General features: G+C 33.2%; 1 protein-coding gene across 1 annotated transcript; it reads left to right on the top strand.

Annotated features, from left to right (window-relative positions):
• The first annotated feature begins 290 nt into the window (after positions 1–290).
• LOC120076702 (low affinity inorganic phosphate transporter 4-like) lies at positions 291–2,483 on the top strand. Its single transcript, XM_039030603.1, has 2 exons — positions 291–797; positions 1,407–2,483. Exons 1-2 carry the CDS (start codon positions 291–293, stop codon positions 2,481–2,483), a joined length of 1,584 nt encoding a protein of 527 aa, XP_038886531.1.
• The last annotated feature ends 22,732 nt before the right edge of the window (positions 2,484–25,215 follow it).

The raw sequence follows: 25,215 nt of genomic DNA, 5'->3' as shown, positions 1-25,215 counted from the left end.
TAAATAAATAAATCCGAATTAGGGAATAATTAGTACTGAAATAATTTCTACATCGCTGTCTCTTAGGTCAATTTTGCTCAAAATTATTATGTGTATGAAATAAGAATATGCTCGATATCCTCTTTGTTGGTTTAGCTAATTTGATATCTCCTTGTTCTTCACAACCTAGGATTAAACGTCATCCTTCTCACCCTTAACTCCCTCACTATAAGAATGGCTACTAATTAATTAACAAAATCAATAACCCCAGCAACCAAAAACCCACAGCTCCCATCAACACCTCGAGAATCATGGCCATCGCCGTGCTCGATGCCCTCGACAATGCTCGGACACAATGGTACCATATTACGGCCATAGTCATAGCTGGGATGGGCTTCTTCACAGACGCCTATGATCTTTTCTGCATCTCGACCGTGTCGAAGCTTCTCGGTCGACTTTATTACTTTGATCCAGATAGTACTAAGCCTGGAAAACTTCCGAACCGAATTAACAATGCTGTCGTCGGAGTTGCGTTGGTTGGAACACTAGTGGGGCAGCTTTTCTTTGGGTGGTTAGGTGACAAACTTGGAAGGAAGAAAGTTTATGGTGTTACCCTTATTCTTATGGCCTTCTGTGCAATTTGCTCAGGGCTTTCTTTTGGGTCAACATCAAAATCAGTGATAGGTACACTTTGTTTCTTTAGATTTTGGCTTGGATTTGGCATTGGTGGTGACTATCCACTTTCAGCCACCATCATGTCTGAATATGCTAACAAAAAGACTCGAGGGGCTTTCATTGCAGCTGTATTTGCCATGCAGGTTCGAATTTACTAAACATAAAATTGAAAATGTATGATATTACTTTAGAAAAAAATCAAAATTATCACCATCTTATTAGTCTCAAACGCTTATGTGAAAATATTATCTGCACTTTAAATATTTGATAAAACAATTTCTTTATTAATCTATCTAAAATTACTTTTGAATTTATTTTAACGTGCAAAAGCTAGTTTTTAGATTTTAGCTTTACTTAGAATTATTGTTATCTTCCCTTACCTACCCTATCTCAAATTTATCCTTCCATATTAATTTATTTTCTCACGTCTATTCTAAATTTTAATTGGTTCAATTTCTTATAACAATTATTTTTTTTTAAAAAAAAAAAAAAAAAAAAAAAACTTACATAGAAAAGGTATGAAGTCAGAAGTTACATCAGTTATTTTTAATCATTTCAAAACGGCATTAACATCATTTTTTTTTTTTGTAATTTTTATATCAAATAATCATATAAGTAATAGATTATCGCGTGAAATACTTAAAAATTTTATTCAATTCGAGTGGTTTCAAAGTCTATACCGTATATATACTTACGAAGTAATTGACAGTAAACCCTAGTTTATATATAATGAATTTATTATGTATATGTAGGGAGTGGGGCTAATATTTGCAGGGCTAGTATCAATGATCCTATCAAAAATCTTCCTCTCCCTCCATGAAGCTCCTTCCTACAAAAGCAACCCTGTATTTTCAACACAACCTCAAGGAGATTTCCTATGGAGAATTGTCCTAATGCTTGGTGCTTTACCAGCCATTTTGACATATTATTGGAGAATGAAAATGCCTGAAACAGGACGTTACACTGCCTTAATTGAAGGCAATGCCAAGCAAGCTGCTGCAGACATGGGAAAAGTTTTAGAGATTTCAATTCAAGCTGAGCAAGACAAACTTTCCAATTTCAAAGCAGCCAATGAATATGGTTTGTTGTCTAAAGAATTCTTTCAACGTCATGGACTTCATTTGATTGGAACTACCACTACTTGGTTCTTGTTGGACATTGCATTTTATAGCAATAACCTTACTCAAAAAGACATATTCCCAGCTATGAATTTGACAAAGAAACCTGAGGAAATTAGTGCATTGGAAGAAGTTTATGAAACTTCTAAGGCTATGTTTCTTGTTGCATTACTTGGAACTTTCCCTGGATATTGGTTCACTGTGTTTCTTATTGAGAAGCTTGGAAGGTTCAAAATCCAATTGATTGGATTCTTCATGATGTCGGTTTTCATGGCTGTCCTCGGCGTTCGTTACAGCTATATGAAGAATCATCCTGCAGAGTTCGCCGTGCTTTATGGCTTGACCTTCTTCTTTGCCAACTTTGGCCCTAATAGCACCACTTTTGTCCTTCCCGCCGAGCTCTTCCCAACTAGGGTTCGGTCGACATGTCATGCGCTAAGTGCAGCATCAGGTAAGGCTGGTGCGATTGTTGGAGCTTTTGGGGTGCAAAACTATACCTTAGATGGAAACCCTAGCAAGATTCAAAAGGCTATGATTTTCTTGGCCTTCACTAACATGCTAGGGTTTGTGTTTACATTCTTGGTGACGGAGACTAAAGGGCGGTCGCTGGAGGAGATCTCCGGCGAGGACGGGGGAGTAGGCGCGGGTGAAAATGAAACTCAAATGCCAGTGAGATCAATGGGAAAGCCAGGAGGTCAAATGGAAGAATAAACTAAAGTTGATTATTGATTTGTATAACATATAAAAATTAGGGGTTTAATGATATTCTCTTTGTGTGTGCTTGTGAAGTATATTATGTGAGGGATTGGGAATGGTGAAAAAATAAAGAGTAAAGGTTTGTTGCAGCCTTCTTACTCTATTAATCATATATATTTGTTAGTAATGTGTACTCGTTGTAATAATTGTAATCGAAGAAGAACTTTGTGAAAAAAGGGTGAAAAACTTACCATCTTCCCTTAATTTAGTTGGTCTACCGACTCCATTATATTCATTTGTTTTGACTTTGGCACCTTCAGTAAATACGAAGGCAACCCCATTCAATCAAATATGGGTAAATATTGGATTAGGTAGCATTTTTAGATATAATAATCAAATGTATAGTAATATTTTTAAAGAATTGAAAATATAATAGAAGGGACAGTTGCAAATATAGACATTACATCCAAAGTATTAGCAGATATAATATAATTTTAAAAAAATTACAATGATGGCCAAATTTAAATAGACTATCAATGATAGACCATATTATTGGTAGGAGTATATAAGTGATAAACCATATCATTAATAAGAGTTTATCAATGATAGAAGTCTATATTTGCAATTTTTTTAAATGATGCACTTGGTTATTATTCCTAAAAATGCTACCAATTGCAATTACCCTATATCAAAATCTAATGGTGATAGACTCTATTGCTAATAGACTCTTATCAATGAAATGGTATATCTTCGAAAGAAAAATCCGAATTTTGCTATATCATCAAATTCTTTTACATTATACTATATCTGCAAATATTTCGAGCCCAGTCGTTATGTTTGCTACTGCCCCTAAAAAATATCTTGAATTTAGCTTTTTCTTTTCTAACAAAAATAAATAAATAAACTTTTAAATTTACACTTGGTGAGAAGGTATTAATATCATTTTAAAAGTTTATGATTGGATTTCTTGTTTCAAATTCAAAAATAAGAATTCAAACTTTCCTTTACTTTTTTTTTTTGGTATACAACCACCTTTGCAATATATTTCACCTTTCTTTTGTATATAAGCATTTATTTTGAGCATATATATATATAATATAATTAATAGTAATTGACGTGCACCCTCTTTTTGAATTTGGAGGTTCAATTAAATTCTCATATTTTCACTTGTTATACTGAAAAAAGAAACTAAATAAATATGTCGACGTGTAATAGCTCAACTAACTGTGTTATACGCCAATGCATTTTTTTGGCTTTTATTTGTGCACTTTTACTTAGAAAAATGGACTTTTGCATGAGTTTTCCCCTAAATTCACTCTTAATTAGCTCAAAAGAGCTTATGAGTGTTTGTTGTACTTAAAAGATATTATTTGCTTATTTAAAGTTTTTTTTTTTTTTAGATTTTTGCAGGAGATTAATGTCTGATTGCTGATTTTAGTCTAATGCGACCATATCAGTGAGCCCTATGTTTTTAGATTTCAAACTAGTCAAAAGAAATTGCAATTTTCAGGTTTTAATCAGTTGGGCAACCTTGATTTTACCTGGTAAAATCTCATAACATAAATTTCGGTCTTCCTCAACTGATTTGGAACCTATATAAAGAAGAGAAGACCCCCAATTTCAAGCAACAACTCTCCATCACCGAATCATCACTATTCTTCACCATTTCTATCATTTAGTTGACCCCTTGGTCATTTTCTCAACTTCCTATGTCAGTAGCTTCAAGAAGAAAGTTTCACTGAGGCGTAGTGACTCTAGGTCATCTCATATCCTGTGAAAGTGTGTGGTGGGGAATGATTCTTCTTTGAAAAAGGGGAATCGACCTGGGAAAAGATTTAGGAATTGAGGATTGGTTCCAAAACTCCTTGAGTTGTATTTTTCCAACATTTACGTTCATTTATTTATTGTAGTTCTTTTATTTTCATCCCCACCAATCTAACTCTACATTGTACAATGATCTATGGTCTAATAAAGTGGGTTATTTTTTAAGGAATCAAATTCCTGAAGTAGAAGCGAGTGATCGTTTATATAAGTGAATTTTAATTTGGAACTCATTAAAAAAAATAATAGCAGGACGATAAACATTAAAACCTAAAGCATATTTTCTACTAAAAAGACAGAGAAGAAAGGGATGATAATACGTACCCCTGTACAACCTTTTCTTCACGAATTTCCTCTTCGATGAGATCATAAACAGAAAATCTCCCACGAATTCAGCAATGTACAACAAGATGAACACCACAAAAATCTTCCTTGCTATCCACAAGGTGAGAATCAAAGGCAGGGTGTGTGGGCTTGCCTTCTTAGTTTTCGTGAGAGAGAAGGGAATTTTCTTGAGGGAGTTTATACACGGAGAGGAAAGGACTTCTGTAGAGGAATTCTAAAGGTTTTCACTTATAGATCAAAAACTTCTGCCCAACTCCTTTGCATATGACATATGAGAGATGTGAGGGAGTTATCACATAACTCCAATCACAACGTGAGGAGTTATTTCCAATTCCAAGTCTAATTATATCAATTAATTTAACATAATCAAAGTAAACTATATATCATATCTGATATAATATATAACTTATAGTTTATATTATATCACATATAAAATAACTTATAGTTTATGTTCTCTCATTTAACCTATAGTATTAATATGAATAATATTCATATTAATCTTAACCTATAGTATTTATATGAATCTCATTCATATAATTAATATTTGGATCATATCCACATATTTATTTCTCTCATTAAACTTCATATTATAATGTATCCAAATACATTATATTAATTGTATCTTATACAATTAATTTCCTTTAATTAATTTAAATAATTCAAATTTATCCAAAATTAATTGATTCTCATTAACACTTCTTAAGCCAACAAAGAGACTTATGGACCTACAGATTAGAAGCTTCAATTATATAGGATTATTTAATGAAACTCTTTAATTAAATTAATCAATATTCATTAACTGTCGATCACTCTACTAAAGACCAACAACTACACTCTTTGCACAATAAATATATTTCTGTGTCTATTGGATATAACCAATCAACAATAAGTTGACCCTTCACAAATTGCTTATAACTACAATTGGGTCAAAATTATCGTTTTACCCCTGTAGGTACATTTAACTCCTTATGTACCACTAATCCCTCTAATGAACAATTAGTCATATTTCAACTATAACTAGACCCTTCTTTGACCAGTGAGAGGATAAGGTGTCTCATTATTCAAGACCTGAAATCAGACTTTAAAGGAGCAATTTATCTATTTATGTTATGCAACGAGAAAGAGAGAATTTCTTCTTGTGTAGCTGTGTTCCCAGCTCCCCACTCAAATGAATCTCCAAAATGGTAGGCTAATTGAGTCAACGATACTGGCCACTCTCACTTATATAAATTAAAGGACCGCCCTTATAGGTAGGAGTTCAGAACTCACTCAGGATTAAAGTCAAGTCACCTATGGTCATCCTACTAGTGAAATGTAAGTCTCTTTAAGTAACAGTGTTACAAAAAGAAACTAATCATTTCATGGTTTTGTCTTATACAAACTCTTTGTACAGGATACCCTAACTCACATGGCTCTACATGAATGATCAAGATTAGAACATTTATAATACTTTATATCAATCATTACATTACAAAGTGGGTTGTATCCATAGTATCACCAAGATAACGTATCCAGTCTTATCCATCTATTATGGACTTTTTAAGTTATTATTTAAACATGATCCCTTGTATGTCACCACTTACATGTTTAAGCTATATTAAATAACTTAGGATCTTAGTTTATTGGTTTTGGATTGATACAGCTAAATGTCAAAGAAAATAACATTTTATTTTATTAAATGAATAATTCTTTTGTACAAATAAATTTACAAACTAGGAAACTACGAGATTTACGCATCAACCCTAACAATCTCCCACTTGTCGTGAAGCTAGTGGGGGTGCACAAATACAAAGAATAAACATAGTACAGTACACAAAAAAATAAACTTGAGCATACAATACACAATCAGTAACATCTTCTACTTGCCCTAGTCTAGATCATGCAAGTCTCGTAAACCCAGACTTTTCAGATGACCCTTAAATACTTTAGCCATGAGAGCCTTTGTAAATGGAACAGCAACATTGTGCTCTAAAGCGATCTTCGTGACAATCACGTCCCCTCGATGCACGATCTCCCTGAAGAGATGATATTTGTGCTCAATGTGCTTTCTTATTTTATGGCTCCTAAGCTCCCTAGAATTACCCACAGCACCGCTATTATCACAATGAAGGGCGATGGACTTTGACATTTCTGGAACAACTTCCAGATCTAACAAAAACTTCCTGAGCCATACAGCCTCCTTGGAAGCTTCACAAGCCACTACATACTCTAACTCCATGGTAGAGTCAGTAATTCGACCTTGCTTTGTGCTTCTCTAGACTACTGCTCCTCCATTAAGAGTTAACATTGATCCTGATGTAGGTTTTCTAAAATCTCTGTCAATCTAAAAATCAGAGTTAGTGTATCTTGTAAGGATCAAATTCTTAGATTCATACATAAGCATGTATTCTCTTGTTCTTTGAAGTAACTTGAGGATGGTTTTAACGATTCTCTAAGGATCTAATCTTGGATTGGACTGATATCTACTGAAAATCCTCACTACATACCAAATGTCAGGTCTAGTACATAACATTGCATACATTAGGCTGCCAACAGCCGAAACATAAGGATCTGTCTCATTTCTTCGATTTCTTGAAATGTCTTAAGACACTACTTCAAAGATAGTACAATTCCATCCCCAAAAAATAATAAACTCCTCTTGGAATTGTACATAAAATACTTGACAAGCATCTTGTCAATATAAGATGCTTGTGAAAAAGCTAGCGTTTTGTTCTTATGATCCTTGATAATCTAGATCCCTAGAACAAACTGCACCTCTCCCAAATCATTCATTTTGAATTAGACTGCTAACCACACTTTAACATTTTTTAGTAGACCTACATCATTTTTTATGAGTAATATATCCCCACATACAACACTAAGAAATCAATTGAGCTGCTGATGATTTTCTTGTAGATCACACAAGGCTCATCAACATTCTGATCAAAGCCAAGATTTGATCACAATACCAAATCTTATATTCCAAGATCGAGATGCTTGTTTCAATCCATAAATAGATAGATTAAGGTTGCAAACCAATTTTTGGATCAAATATCAATGTCATTCATTAGACTCCAAACCGAAACAAAAATATTTATAAATCACCTAAACCTACTTTTTATACTAACAAGTAGCATAAATGGCAAGTACGGAGTCAATCCACAGAGAGTCTATGATTAAATCTTCTCTTAAGCTAAATTCGACTATGGAAAGCAGTAAAAATATGTGGTTTTGGTTTTGGATAAAATGGAAACATGCTTGAAATTAAGCAAAGGATAAATGTAAACTAGGACTAGTCTATCTAGTTTCTAGAGCCATTCAATGCAATTTCTATCCTCGACTTTTGTAACTTAAACATGCAACTGATTCTGCGTGCAAAACAACTCGCTTGATGCAATCTAACTATCCTCTACAAAGGCGAATAACTAGTAAAGATCTAACCAAGAAAGTGTCTTAAGCATCAATTAAGGTCGTAAAGGCTATACCCCAACTAATCTACACGTTTCTAAATCCTATTGGGTATGATAGAATCCATATAGAATTAAAAACATTATATTCAAGGATTCTATTGTGTCAATTAATTGTCAAGAAAGTCATATTCAATTAACTAAATTATCTTCGAACCTAGCAATTCTTGCATCCTAAGAATAGTCATCAAATGCACAATTAACTAATGCTACTCCATTGGTTTTAGCTAGACATTTAGGTAAGAATATGACGTAACTAAAAATCGATTAGCCATGCATGATTATGTGTGAACAAGCAACCTCACAACCATGCTTTTAGAAATTATAATGGGTTTCAAAAAAGACACAAATTTGCATGCAATTTATTCAAGAACACAAAAAACTCAAGAAATTAGCAAAGAATTAAAACCCCAAAAACGAGATAGAAAATTGTTCCCTTGAATAATCTGTAGACAAATCGAAGAGGAAGGTCCAATTATCATTTATCATCCAAAAGAAAATAAAAACCTAACCTAAAGACTCAAAAAAGATAAAGGAATGGGAAGAACTAGTAGCCATTCCTCGGCCTCCATCAGATTTTGCATTCCCTTTTATCTAAAATTGAAGATAGTATATATATAGAAATCAGTTGGAGCGTTGCAATGCTAGAGACAACAGTGCAACATTGTTACTCAGATGGCCCTCGAGCGTTGGGCGAGGGATGCGATGCCAGCTTGACGCTAGGTTACGCAAGAGGGGCACGTGCGGAAGGCTAGAATCTCCGTCAAAACTCGTAGCATTACAATGCTTTTGCCAGCATTGCAACGCTGCCTTATGTCCATAGTCAATTCCTTTTAGCATTGAGCTAGTGTTGGGTTGAAGGATTAATGAGCGTTGTGAAGCTCATATCAAGGGAAGTTTGGTCATTTTTACTCCTTTAAATCCTAGATGTCCAAATTACCTTCAAATTGCTTGAAATTAATCCTTGTTGACTCCAAACGCTCAGTTCTACCTCTTGGTTGCTTGATACCTATAAAATAGGATAATTAACATGTAAATTCGATTAAGAAGCCTAAATTAAGGTAGGAATTATAGCTCTTTTTTAGAGCTATCAATCATTTGTTCTTGACCTTGTTTAATGAATCTCTTTGGTTGTTTCATATAGATGGTCTCCTCAACTTATTCATTCAAAAAGGCAGATTTGATGTTCATTTGCCATATCTCATAGTCATAATATGTGCCAATGGATAGAAGATTACAGATAGACAAATAGACTTCAACATGACAACAGGTGAGAAAGTTTCCTCATAGTCCACTCTTTCAACCTGAGTATATACCTTCCCATCTAGCCTTAAAGGTCTATACCTTCCCATCTATACCCCTTACTCTCTTGTAGATCCATTTTCAACATATAGGTTTTACCCCATTAGGTTGATCTACAAGATCCCAGACTGAACTGAAGTACACAGACTCTATTTTGAGATCCATATCTTTAACTCATTCATCTTTGTCCACATGATCCATTCCCTATTTATAGGATAACGGATTATCAACGTCGCCGTTTGATATGACAGTCAGGGTTTTTTTAAAACCAATATAATGAGCAGGCGGGTTCATAACCCTCCCACTACATCGAGGTTGCCTCAACTGTTAAGGTGAATGTGCTCGACTAGATGAACGGACATCAACAACTCTTGTTGAAGTACTAGCTTCTTCAACAACACTTGTTGAAGTGTTAGTAGTTTCGTTGGAAAGCTCACTTAACACAACTTTACTGTGGGGCTTATGCTCCCTGATGTGGTCCTCTTCTAAAAATGTAGTATTTGCCGATACAAATACATTGTTTTCTTTAGGATCATAAAAGTAATCACCCCTCATTCTCTTGGGATAGCCTACAAATAGGCATAATTTTGAACGAGGTTCCAAATTCTTAGGACTTGCCTCAAGAACATGTGTTGGACAACCCCAAATTCTAAAGTGGTGTAAACTACATTACAACCATTCCATAATTCCAAAGGTGTTTCATAAACACTCTTGGATGGAACACAGCTCAAAATATAACCTGAAGTCATTACTACATAACCCCAAAAAAAATCAAGTAAAATAGCATAACTCATCATAGACCAAACCATGTCTAACAAGGTTCTATTTCTCCTTTCTAATAGACCATTCTACTTAGGCGAACCAAGTGTTGAGAGTTGGGATGTGATTTCATGTTCTATAGATTAGTCCTAGAATCTTAAATCCATATACTTTCCATCTCGATCTATTCAAAGTGTTTTAATGGTTTTACCTAATGAATTCTTAACTTCAACCTTATACTCTTTGAACCTTTCAAGAGCTTCAAACTTATATTGCATCAGGTGAACAGACCCATATCTAGAATATGATAGAGTTGATATTCAACATGCAGAAGAGATTTAGATCTTAAACACTCTAAATACATTAATTTTAGTAAAGAAACATGCAAGTTAGAGGAAAAAACAGAAATAGGGTTTCACATATATAACCTTTGTAGAATCCTCTTGATTGCTTCATTTCACCACGAATTTCTTCTTCAATCTTTGAAGTAGACCACTACAAAAACCTTCTCTACTATTCTCAAGCCTTATATTGGATTGTGGGATCCAAATTGAGAGAGATTTGGGTGGAATTTGAGAGTTGGATTGAAGGAAATTTTTCCAAAATTTTCATATTTAAAATTCAGATTGTATCAATCAAATTCATTCAAATTAACTTGTAGTTAAGTAATTTGAACATGCAAAATGACTTAATTGTGGCATTGACATTTAATATTCCACTCAATTAGTGGATTAGATGTTTGAGTTAGTGGGAACATCCAACTTTTTCCACTAATCTCATGTTATTTTAATTTTAAATGAAATTGCAAATTATTTTCATAAAATGAAATTCAATTTGATTGATTTATTTATAATTTAATTAATTTAATCAAATTAAATTAATTATATATTTTGAATTTCATAAATTCAAAAAATTTAAATAAATAAATTATTATCAATTAAAAATTAAATTATTATAACACCTAATTCAAACATGAATCTTTATTCATGTTATTAATATTTAATCAAATTTAAATATTCTAAACTCTCCAAAATCTGTCAATTTTTGTATTAAACGTTTATTATATCAAATATAATCCAAATCCTAAATCAAATTTGAACATTTCAAATCCTCTCACCATGCTAGTCTAAGGTTTTGATCCTATTACGAGCTAGTATAAGGACCTAGTGGGCCTACAGATCGTGAGCTCTAATAATTTGAGATTAATTGGCTAAACTCTTTAGACCAAATTAATCAATATTGTTAACTATCGAGACACTCCCCTATAGCTTAGTAGTTTCACTCTCCTCATTGTAGATATATTTTTGTCTACTTGATTTAACCATAATCAATAAGTCGATCCTTCATAGGTTGTTTGTATTTACAGCTAGGTCAAAATTACCCTTTTACCCTTGTAATACATCTTGCTCCTTAAGTCTCCACTGATCCTCTAATGAACAATTGGTTTATCGTCCTACTAATAAACCGAGTCCCTCTCAGGTATAAAGAGGAGAAGACCCATTTGTTCAGGACCAAAGATCAGAACTTAAGGGAACAACTTATTTTCTAACCCTAAAATGGGTATGAGTGAATTCCGTCTTGCAGGGTTATGTCCCTAGCTATCTATCCAGTTTTACCTCTAAAATAGGAGGCTTATTGAGCGGCAATGTTGAGCCACTTTCACCCATGTAGATTAAAGGATAATCCCGAATAAACAGAAGTTCATAGTCAATTATAATAGTAAATTTTCATTATAAAGAAAAAATGACTATTTTGTGGTCCAGTCTTATGCAAACATCTTTTGTATAGGATGCCTCCACTTGCATATCTCCACAAGAATGACTTTAAGATCACATCGTTTGTATCAATATACAAAGTGGGTCGCAACCATAGTGTCTCCAGGATAAGTGGCCAATCCTATCCATATACTTATAGACCGTTTTAGCTATATACTAGAACTTGATTCTTTTTATGTCTCTACATAAAGTTTAAGTATTCATGTTATAGTCATGGGTTTGTTAGTTTATTGGATTTAGGAATCTATAAATGCAATTTATATATTCAATAACAACTTTATTGAAATAATCTCAATAACATCTTTATTATAAATAGGAATATGTTTAAAGCTTACAAACTATGAGTTTCAGGACATATAACCCAACAACTCCCACTTGGGCTAAAACTCCAGTGAGTTTAAATATAACAAATATTCAATGTTGAGTATAAGAGAATAAATTGTTGGATTGTATGTCCTAAAACTCGCACTTTGCAATGTTAAACATATTCTATTATCAATAAAGATGTTATTGACGTTTATTCAATAAAACTGTTATTGAATATATGGATTGCACTTGTAAAGTCTAAATTCAATAAACTAAATATCCATGGCTATTATATGAATACATGAATTTTATGTGGAGACATAAGAGTGAATCAAGTTTAATAAATAGCCAAAATGGTCTATAGTATATGAATAAGGTTGGGTACCGTATTCTGGTAACACTATTGGATGTGACCCACTTTGTAGTTGTTACAATTTGTTGTAAAGTGCTACAAACAAAGTGATCCCGATTCGTTCATGTATTGACATAGGGAATGAGAGGCGTCCTATGCAATGAGTTTGCATAAGATCTAACAAATAAGTCACTTTTACTTTACAAAAATATTTCCTATTTAAGACTGACTATTTCAAAGCGATGACCTAGTAACATGATCTTGATAAGCCTTGCATTTCAGGAGTAATATTGGGTAGATAGCTGGGGACATAGGGTGCAAGATGGAATTCACTCCTACTTTCTTTTAGAAATAGTAGAGAGGTTGTTTCCTTAAATGCTGACTCTGGGTATTGAACAAGGGGTCCGTCCCTCTCATTGGCCCGAGAGGGATTCGATTTAGTGATTGGATTACAAACCAATTATTTATTAGAGGATTGGTGGGACTTAAGGAGTAAGACCTAATCTCGGGGGTAAAACAGCTTTGGACCCAATCGTTATTACAAACAACATGTGAAAGGTTAACTTACTAATCATGGTTATATCGAATGGACATAATATATCTACAGTGAGAGGCGTGCAACTACTTGGCTTTAGTGACGTGACTTGGTAGTTAATGAATGGTGGCTAATTAGGTTAAAGAGTTTAGCCAATTAATCGCGAATCGTTGGAGCCCATGATCTGTAGGTCCTTGAGCTCCCCCTACTAGCTCATATTAGACTAAACCTTAGAACAGTGTGACGAACTAATTTGAAGTGTTCAAATTCGATTTTTGGAGCAAAGTGGTAAATATATACGATATTTTTAACTTAATGGTTAATTGTGAATTAAACATAAAGAGAAAGAGAATATGAGATATTTAAATAAGATTTAAATATCAAGATTATGAATAGGGATTCATATTCATTGGTATTATTCTTGAATTTAATAATTAATTGAATTAATTAAATTGTTTAATTAATTATTTAATATTAATTCAATTTTAAAATTGATTATTAGAATTAATTTTGAAATTAAATGGAATTGGTTAAAATTGCATTAAAAGTCAAATTGTTGGCTTGATCAGAAATGCAATGAAAGTCGAATTGTTGACTTTTGACTTTGAAAGTCAAAAAGTCAAATTTGTTGACTTTGGACTTTGAGAGTCAAACATTGACCATTGACCAAGTTAGTGGAAAGATTCAACAAATTGTGAGTGGGAAATGTCAACTTTTGCGTTGATAAGTGTTGTCTTCATTTGAAGACACTTGCCCCACTAAATCCTATTTTTGAAGACACTTTTGCATTGCTTATGTTTGTTTAGAACTCTTGGCCATAGTGGAAATTGATGAGATTATGTGATAATCTCATAGCAATTTTCTCTAAAAAAACATAATCTTTTCCTCTCCAAATTAGTCACTCACCTGATTCCACCATCTCATTCTAAGGCTGAAGAATAGTTGAGAAGACTCTCGTGGTGGTCTAGGAATTGTTCGTAAGGAGATTCGAGCTAATTTAGGGAAGATTCAAAGTCTACAAAAGTTGTATTTCTTCTTTCCTGTTTTATTTGTTTTATTTGTCTACAAAAGTCTACAAAGTCTCCTATTTGTAATTAACCTAATTAGAATACTTTAGATCCGTTGCGCATGTGTTCGTTCCATCATAAATATAATAAACTAGGGCATCTATATACCCATGAATTCTCCCAATTGTTCTAGATTTATGAAGCTCGTAGTCCTAGTCCAACTAGGTGACCCTCAAACATTTTAGTCATGAGGGCTTTTGTAAACGGATCAACTAAATTGTCTTATGAGGCTATCTGCATGACGATCACGTCTCCTCGGTGTACTATCTCCCGGATGAGATGGTACTTGCACTCGATGTGCTTTCCACGCTTATGGCTTCTTGGTTCTTTTGAGTTTGCAACTGCTCCATTGTTATCACAATAGAGGGTGATTGCACATGCATATTTGGAACCACTTCCAAATAAATCTTGAACTTTTTAAGTCATACTACCTCTTTGGCTACTTCACATGCAGCTATATATTCCACTTCTAGAGTCAGCAATATAGCTTTGCTTAATACTCCTTCATACTATAGCTCCTCCATTTAGAGTGAATACTGATCTTGAAATAGATTTCCTAGAATCCACATCGGTCTGAAAATCAGAATCAGTGTATTTAGTAAGAATCAAATTCTTAGAAACATACACGAGTATATAGTCCCTTGTTCTCCGAAGATACTTGAGGATATTCTTAATGGAATTCCAGTGACTATATTCAGGATTGGACTGAAACCTACTGAATATTCCAACCGCATAGCATATGTCTGAATGTGTATACAATATGACATACATCAAACTCCCTACTGTTCATACATATGGAATTCTTTTCATTTCCTCAACTTCTTGAGGTGTCTGAGGACACTGTTCCTTAGACAAATGAATTACGTGTCTAAAAGGTAATAAACCTCTTTTGGAATTTTACTTTTATATCTAAACAACATCTTGTCTATATAAGATCCTTGAGATAGTGCTAGTGTTATGTTCTTGTGATTCCGAATAATTGGATTCCAAGAACATACTATACATCTCCTAAATCTTTCATTTGAAGTTGCAATGCTAGCCATCTCTTAACGTCGGCAAGGAACCCTTTGTCATTCCCAATTAGTAGGATATCATCAACATATAGTACTAGAAAAGCTACAATTTTGTTGACAATTTTCTTATAAACACAAGGTTCGCCAATATTTTGTTCAAAGCCTTGAGATTTGATCGCAGTGTCAAATCTTATTTTCTAGGTTCAAGATGTTTTTTTAACCCATAAATGAATTTGTTAAGCTTGCAAACCTTTTGCTCTTGACCATGTTCAATGAACCCTTTTGGTTGAGACATGTAGATACTTTCTTCAAAATAGCCATCCAGAAAAGCTATCTTGACATCCATTTGCCATATTTCATAATCATAAAAGGTAGAAATGGATAAAAGTATTCTAATAGACTTGATCATGACAACAGGAGAGAAGGCTTCTCTATAGTTTACCTTTTCTCATTGGGTAAATCCTTTTGCCATGAATCTAGCTCTGTATGTATGTACCTTACCAGCTTGGTATCATTTTCTCTTGTAGATTCACTTACAACCAATAGGTTTTACTCCATCTGGTTGATCTACAAGTTCTCATACTGAATCGAAGTACATAGACTCCATTTCAAGCTTCATGGCTTTTATCCATTGGTCTCTATCTACATCCTCCATTTCTTGTTTAAAGGTCAATGGATCCTCTAAGCCATCATCAGGTATGACGACCTGAATTTCTTTTAAATCCATGTACCAATCAGGCTGTGGAACAACTCTCCCACTATGTCAAGGTATTCTTAATTCTTGAGAATGATGTGACAGTCCAGTTTCATCAACAACTCTTGTTGAAGAACCAGTTGGATCAACAACTTTTGTTGACTTGCCCGTAGTTTTTCTGGACATTTCATTCCATACTAGTTTACTTCGAGATTGATGATTTCTTATGTGGTCTTCCTCTAAGAATGTAGCGTTTGTTGATACCAGCAATTTATCATCTTGAGGATCATAAAACATACCACCTTTTGTTTCTTTAGGGTATCCTACAAATAGGCATACTTTAGAACGTCGTTTCAATTTCTGGGTTTTGCACCAACAGATGTGTTGGGCATCCCAAATCCTAAAGTGACATAAACTACCATTACGCCCTCTCCATAACTTGTATGGTATTTCTGAAATACCTTTCGAGGGAACCATGTTCAAAACAAATATCGCAGTTTATACTACATATCCTCAAAAGGACTGAGGTAACTGGACATAACTCATCGTCGAATGAACCATGTCTAACAGGTTCTATTTCTCTTTTTTGCTACATCATTTTGTTGTGGTGTACCAGGTGTAGTAAGTTAGGATTGAATATCATGTTCTATCAAATAGTTCTGGAATTCTAAATCCATATACTCACCACCTCGATCTGATCAAAGTGTTTTAATCTTTTTACATAATAAGGTCTCAACCTCTACCTTGTACTTTTTGAACTTTTCAAGAGTTCTTGACTTATAACGCATCAGGTAAACATAACCATATCTCAAATAGTCATCAATAAAACTGATGAAATATTCAGATCCTCCTCGAGCTCTAATATGCATCGGACCACAGAGATCTGAGTGCATAAGCTCTAGAGGTTCTTTGGTTCTTAGACTTTTCCTATAAAAGATCTTTTGGTCATTTTACCCTCAAGACATGATTCATGTGAAGGTAAAGAGTTGTCATCTAACTGGTTTAGAAGTCCATTCTTTACTAATCTCTCAATCCTGTTGAGATTTATGTATCCAAGTCTTAAATGCCAAAGATAGGCGTTAGGAGAAATTTTTCGTTTCTTATTTTTCGTTTCAGCTATTTTAAACATATGTATATTTAAAATAGCTTTTGCCTCAGTTGGTTTTAACATATATAAGATATTTTCATGTTTAGCAAAATATATTTGAACACCTCTTGAACTAATGAATGCTTCATTGATATCAAAAGTAACTTTATACGTATGCTCTAATAAATTGGAGATTGAAATTAAATATCCTTTTATGTCTGGTACATGATATACATTTTCCAACAAAATGTAAGCATCTCCAAAAAATAACTTTAGATCTCTCACTGCACGAGCTGAAATGACTTCACCTGTTTCCACCTTGAAAGTCATCTCGTTCTTTGTCAGCTGTCTCCAAGAACTAGTTTCCTGAAAGAAAGTATAGATATGGTTAGTCGCGCCTGAATCTAGTATCTAGGTCAAATGAGAACTTTCTATTAAACATGTTTCAATTATAAGTAAATCAATTTTACCTTGGTTTTCCTTTTCTATCTTTTTATCATCAAGATATTTAGGACAATTTCTATTCCATTGCCCATTCTCATTGTAAAGGAAACATTTTTCTTTTGCAATTTTTGACTTGCTATTTTTTGCAGAAGTCTTCTTTTTCCTTTTTCGCTTCTTCTTCATTTGGATACATTTATCCAGGTCCAGACTTCTTATCAGAAGGTTTCGAACCAGATATCAATTACTTCTGATATTTTCTTTGGATTACAACATTTGCTTCCACATCCTGATTCTTATTTTTCATCAAGAATTGGTAAATTTGAAGCTCATTCAAAAGAGTAGTCAGATTATATTCATTTTTATTCATCACAGCATTTGTGCAAAATGTCAAGAAACTCTTCGGAAGAGATACCATAATGAAACTGACTTGGCTCTTTTCATCTATGACAGCCCAATTTTCTTCGGCTATATTGAAGTGGACCATCAGGTCAATGACATGTTCTCTAACAGAGTCTCCCTCCTTCATATGGAAATTGTAAACGTATCTAATAGCATTATGTCGAACGTATGAGGACAGTTGTCCAAACATCGCCTGTAACGGCTTCATGATCTCCCTAGCGGGGACCATGCTTTCATGCTTCTTAGTTAACATATAGAATATGCTAGCAAAGATGTAGGCTCTGACTTTTTCATTTGCTCTGACCCACCTGTCATATGCATCCCGAACATTTCGATTTGCAGTAGAGCTGGGAACTGGCGGACGTTCCTCCATTGAAACAAACCTTAAATCATCTACAACTAGTATCTTATTGATGTTTGATTTTCAGTTTGAATAACCCTCGCCGTTAAATTTTTCGAAAACTAAAAGTTGGATTATTGAATTTGACATGTTGAAACATAAACAAATTCTATTAGGAAATTGCATCTTCTAAATCAAAATTTAATTTTAGCAAAATTAATAATGTACCAAATTTTATTTTATTTGCAATGATACTTTAGTGAGTAAAAATAGGCTACCGAGGGGCAATCAAATACTCTTTCACTAAAGCAATACATTCTTGACTAAAAACTAATTCCAGAATAACTCTTTATTCCATTAGTTATTTAGTTACCGTTTTCGGCCAATAACTTACTAACATTTAGTTACTCTTTTAAGTGTGACATTTTATTTCCAAATTTCATAGAACGGTATCAACAAACCCCCAAATTGGAAGAAAATGTTGAATATGGAACTAAGAAACCCTATTCACTTTTGAAGTTTAAGTTATTCTGAATCCTATGTTACAAACTTCGGAGGAGATAGTCGTTGGAAAAAACGACTAGCTAATGCCGCCTAAAAACGCTAGCAGGCGCAATATAAGAATCTCACGATTCAAACTAATGGAAGAGACTATAGGATATATTGACACATTTTCTTCATCCACTTACTATGAACTACCTCCCCTATTCACTTGGTTATTGACCCATGCAAACATTTTGCAAATGGAGCAGTCGCGGTAAAAGCGACAAAGCCGAGCATGGATCTCACGGTGTGAACTCTTAGGGACATAAGAACTAAAAACAATATATCATATATAATAAATCTCCGAATAAAATGTTCTAATTGTTTAGATATATTCATTTACTTAGGTATATTCCGGCTAAAAAAACATCCAAAGTCTAGGGGATTATCTAAGTATAATGATTATATTTGGATTTAACCTATGAAGTCTAAGTGATAAAACCATTTTATTACCTCACACCACATAGGCTCATAAAATAAAGTTAACAACGCTCAAAGTTCGGCTATAATCCCCAGGTAGCAAGTGTTCCGTAAACCGTCAACTTAAGTACCTCCAGCCTTAGACAGGATTATAGACTGGTTGAGTTTGTAACTAGAGTTTTACAAGATAACGACCTATCTTAACTATTAAAACAAGTTGTTATTTGTTAATCCTAAGTGAGCATGCATCTTATCTATGCTATACATTCTAAATGTCTAATTTATTTTATAACAATTTATAAAAATAGACATACTATAACATACATTAAGTATTCCATAATTTAATATAACAGTTTATATTCAATACATGAAACCCTAAATCATGCATATCATATATTATAACATATTATAACATACTTTCAATGCATGATACATGCTTTCTATGGTGGAATTTTAAATGTACATGCCATACTTTATGCACATATCATATTTAATTTAATTAAGCATACATTTAAAATGCATAAATAATTAAACATACACTGAAATGGACTGGTTTTGGCATCCTAAGCAAGCAAAAACCTAAAATTATTACAAAATAATTCAATACAAGTCTTGAACCGCTCGAACTGACTCTGAACCACCCGAACCGAACCTCTAAGGAAGAAATTTGAGTTGAACCAATCTGAAACAGGTTGAACCGGACTTCCAAGAAACGAACTTGTTGGACCAAGCCAGTTGAACCATTAGTCTGGTCATGCACGCACATTCTGGTTGGGATGAATATAAGTGTAACGCTTCATCCCAATGTTGTAGTGCCATGGGAAAAAGCTCCTCATCTTGGCTGGCTGAAGAACAACATTGCAATGCTCCAAGAAAAACATTGGAATGCTATATGATAGAAACTTCACCTGTTGTTGATGATGCTTCGACTCTTCTTCAATTATAACCTAATTTCAATTCTATTGACTCTTCAAATTTACAGACTCTTAGCCACACATTAAGGACCATAAATAAAGAGCCAATTACAAAGATTACAACATAAATGAAGAGAAAATTAATGTCAAAACCATTATATATCCATTTCAGCACTCATTGCATGCAACTCATGAAAAACACCCACCAAGCTAAAATTAATGTGAATTGAGTACTTAGAACATGCTCTGACACCAATTGATAGAATTGACATTCAATATGCAGAAGAGATTTGGATATTAAACTCTCTAAATACATTAATTTTAGTAAAGAAACATGTAAGTACAAGGAAAAAAAAAGAAATGGGGTTTCGAGTATACAACCTTTGTAGAATCCTCTTGATTACTTCACTTCTCCACGAATTTCTTCTTCAATCTTTGAAGTAAACCACCACAAGAGCCTTCTCTATTATTCTCAGACCTTAGATTGGATTGTGTGATCTAAATTGAGAGAGATTTGGGTGGAATTTGAGAGTTGGAGTGAAGGAAATTTTTCCAGAATTTTCACATTTGAAATTCATATTGTACTAATCAAATTCATTCATATTAACTTGTATTTAAGTAATTTGAAAATGCAAAATGACTTAATTATGGTATTGACACCTAATATTCTACTCAATTAGTGGATTAGGTGTTTGAATTAGTACGAAAATCCAATTTTTTCCACTAATCTCATTTTATTTTAATTTTAAATGAAATTGCAAATTATTTTCATAGAATGAAATTCAATTTTATTTATTTATTTATAATTAAATGAATTTAATCAAATTAAATTAACTATATATTTTGAATTTCATAAATTCAAAAATTTTAAATAAATAAATTATTAATCAATTAAACAATTTAATTAATTAAATTATTAGAATGTCTAATTCAAACATGAATCCCTATTCATGTTATTAATATTTAAATCAAATTCAAATATTTTCAACTCTCCAAAATTTGTTTAATTTGTTGATTAAACGTTTATTATATCAAATATAATAATCCAAACCCTAAATCAAATTTGAACATTTCAAATCCTCTCAGCATGCTAGTCTAAGGTTTTAATCCTATTACGAGCTAGTAGAGGGACTTAATAGACCTACAGACCATGAGTTCCAACGATTTGAGATTAATTGGCTAAACTCTTTAGACTGAATTAATCAATGTTTGTTAACTATCGAGACACTCCACTATATCTCAGTGAGAGCACTATCCTCACGGTAGATATTTTATGTCCACATGATTTAACCATAATCTATAAGTCGATCCTTCACAGTTTTTTCGTATTTACCACTAAGTCAAAATTACAATTTTACCTTTGTAATACATCTTACTCCTTAAGTCTCCATTGATCCTCTAATGAACAATTGGTTTATTGCCTTACTCATAAACCGAGTCCCTCTTAGGTATAGAAAGGGTAGGACCCCTTTGTTAAGGACCACGAATCAATTCTTAAGGGAACAACCTATATACTAATCCTAAAATGGATAGGAGTGAATTCCGTCTTGTAGTACTATGTCCCCAGCTATCTATCCAATCTTACCCCTAAAATGGGAGGCTTATTGAACGGCGATGTTGAGCCACCCTCACCCATGTAGATTAAAGGATAATCTCGAATAAACAGGAGTTCATAGTTAGCTTAGGATTGAGATCGAGTTACCTTAGGTCATTGAATTGAAATAGTCCGTTTTAACAATAAATGGTCGTTATAAAGAAAAAGTGACTATGTCATGGTCCGATCTTATGCAAACATCTTTTGCATAGGATGCCTATATTCGCATGTCTCCACATGAACGATTTTAGGATCACATCGTTTGTATCAATATACAAAGGGGGTCACAACTATAATGTCCCCAGGATAAGATATCCAACCCTATCCATATACTTATAGACCGTTTTGGTTATATACTTAAAATTCTCTTTTTTGTGTCTCTACATAAAGTTTAAGTATTCATGTCATAACCATGGGTTAGTTTTTATTAGATTTAGGAATCTATAAATGTAATTTATATATTCAATAGCAACTTTGTTGAAATAATCTCAATAACGTCTTTATTGTAAATAGAACATGTTTGAAGTTTACAAACTATGACTTTTAGGACATATAACCCAACAAAATAATTATCAATGAAAGAGATAAAATATTCAGACTCTCCTCTTGCCTTCATATTCATAGGACCATACAGGTCTTAATGAATAAGTTCCAAGGGCTTTTTGGCTCTATGACCTTTTCCAATAAAAGGTCATTTAGTCATTTTGCCTTCAAGACATGACTCATACTGGTAAATTGTTTTCAGTATTAAGCGCCTTAGGTACTAACGTTCTTAGCACATAAATATTACTTTCTAAGTTTGCAGAACATATTTAAACACCATTCTTGTAAATAAACACTTTGTCTACATTAAAATTTAATGAATAATGTTATTGAAGCAAACATTTTACAGAAATCAAGTTCCTCTTCAAACCAGGAACTACATAAACATTGTTTAACAATAAAAATGATTTCTGTAAAAGTAATCTGAGGCCTCACACTGCCACTACTGAGACAACTTGCCCAGTTCTAACTCATATAGTCCTCTTTCCAGTTTGGAGCTGTTGCTAGAAACTAATTCCCTAAAAAGAAGAATAAACATGATTAATGGCCCTTGAATCAATTATCCAAATTGACTCATCATTCTCCACTAAATAGGTTTCCAAATGTAGTAAATCATATTTAACTTCTTTGCCCTTCTTTTTCTCCACCAAGTATTTGGGACGGTTTCATTTTTAATGTCCCTTCTGGTTACAATGGAAGCAAATGCCTTTGGTAACCTTGGCCTTCTTACACTCTAGGTTGCAGTAGGGTTAGCTTTATCCCCCGAACCTTCTTTCTTCTTCTTCTTCCACTTTTTAGTGCCAGATGAATAAGGCACAAACTTAGTTCCAAAGGTTGAACCTCTGTAGAACTTCTTTGAGGAAGTGGCAACCTTTGCCTCTCCTTTCTACTCCTTCACTTTCATCAAGGACTAGTAAGTTTATAATTCATTGAGAAGAGTAGTCAGATTATAGTCTAGCTTGTTCATAATAGTGTTATTAAGGAACTGCTGGAAACTCTCTAGCAGGGTCTCCAAAATAAAGCTAACTTGATTGGCCTCATCGATGATGGCATCATTCATTTCAGCCATGTTAAAGTAGACCATCATGTTGAGAACGTGTTCTCCAAAAAAAGTCCCTTCATTCCAACAGGCATTGAAAATGTATTTAAGTGCGTCATATTTGAGCTATGAGGATGATTATCCAAACATCTATCGCAATGATTCTATGATCTTGCATGCAGTGATCATGGATTCATGCTTCTTTGCCAAGACTTTAGATAAGTCGGCAAGATATACGCTCGGGCCTTTTCATTTTCCTTAACCCACCTTTCATAAGCATCCTAAACATTTCGGGCTACATTTTGAGTGGGTACTTGAGGACACTCCTCAAGTAGGACAAATTGCAAGTCATCAATGATTAACACAGTATTAATTTTGTTTTTCCAACTTATGCAATTTCTGACATTTCATTTATCAGCATTTAATAGATTCAATGAAGCACTAGTCATGTTTGAAGTTTGCTAAAACATACAAATTAGTTATATTAGTTATTAAGCATTACCCAATAAAAAAACAATCAATTTAGTAAAATTCTAATGTACCCTATGTGACATCTAATTTTGAAATAATGTTTCAGTGAGTCAAGATGAAAACCACTGTAAGGTCAAGAAATCATTAACTTGCTTAACAATTCTCGTAAGTGTAACCTTTCATTTTAGATTCTAGAGTTCAACCCCAATGAGCAAACCATAGGAAAAACCAATTGGGGCAAAACTAAAGCAAGACTATCCATTTCTGGAGTTTGAGTAAAGCTTCATGCACACATATTCCTTAGGGGGGATACAAGCAAAGGTGCCATGAGGCCAAGCATGAAACTTTACTACAAACTAATGAAGGAGACCATGGGATGTGTCGACACATGTCTCTCTCCCACTTACTATAAATACTCTCTGCATTCACCTTGATATTGACCTATGTGAACACCTTCCTTAGGAGGACACAAGCAAACGGTGCTATTAGGCTGAACATAGATCTCACGATGTGAACTATTAGGGAGAAAGTGAAAGGAAATTGACATATCATATACACCATTTTCCTCCCATTAAGTGTTTTAAACCTAGGGTTTGTTACTTAGGTAAATTTGGCTAACAATTTATTTAAGTATATTGTTAAATTGGCCCAACATAACTCTTGTATTGGATAGTTTAACAATATATCATTCTTGTTTATTAAACATTTTAATAAACCTAATCATGTATTGCATGCTTATAAAATAGATGTCTAATTCACCTTCCAAGTCGATTCCAACATAGAGGTATTCTATTTTGTCATCCTAAATACTCTAGCCTTAAACAGAACGTGTCTTAGACAAAGGTCTCTTATAGACAATTATTTTATAAATTTAATCTTTTATTATTTCCAATTTAATCCTATTAAAAGAAAATAAAAGATTAATCTATTTCTAATTGAGAAATTATTTTAAATGACAAAATTGCTAAAAAAATATTTACAACTAATAGTGGATAGACCGTGATAGACATCAATAGACTACTATCTGTGTCCATCTGTGTCATGATAGACACAGATTTATCTATCGCTGTCTGTCGCGGTCTATCACAGATAAACTGTGAATTTTTCTATTATTTGTAAATATTTTGATTCATTTTCCTATATTTGAAAACAAGCCTTTTTAATCATATTGGAAATATTTAACATAGATCTACATGAATTAATTTTAAACAATTTAAAATTAATTTTAACCTATGCTTGCATGCAACTCTTGGTTATAGATTTTAATTCTAATCATTAAACTTACAACACTTATAAAACTAATGAAAATAATTAAAACCTATGATCGTGCATCTACAGATATTAATCAAATATAACACTTATATTTACTAAGTAATGCCATGCTCAATGCAACTCCATTTTCATTGTGTAATATAACACTTATATTATATACTAATGAAAAATAAACACATCCACCATACAAACTATATAATATAACTTTTATACTATAGTATGATACATCGACATGTTATTTATGCATGCTATCATATAATATAACA

Source organism: Benincasa hispida, chromosome 1 (assembly GCF_009727055.1).
Source record: "Benincasa hispida cultivar B227 chromosome 1, ASM972705v1, whole genome shotgun sequence".
NCBI classification, from domain to species: domain Eukaryota; kingdom Viridiplantae; phylum Streptophyta; class Magnoliopsida; order Cucurbitales; family Cucurbitaceae; genus Benincasa; species Benincasa hispida.
The sequence above is the reverse complement of the archived record's forward strand: the minus strand, read 5'-3'. Positions and strand labels throughout refer to the sequence as shown.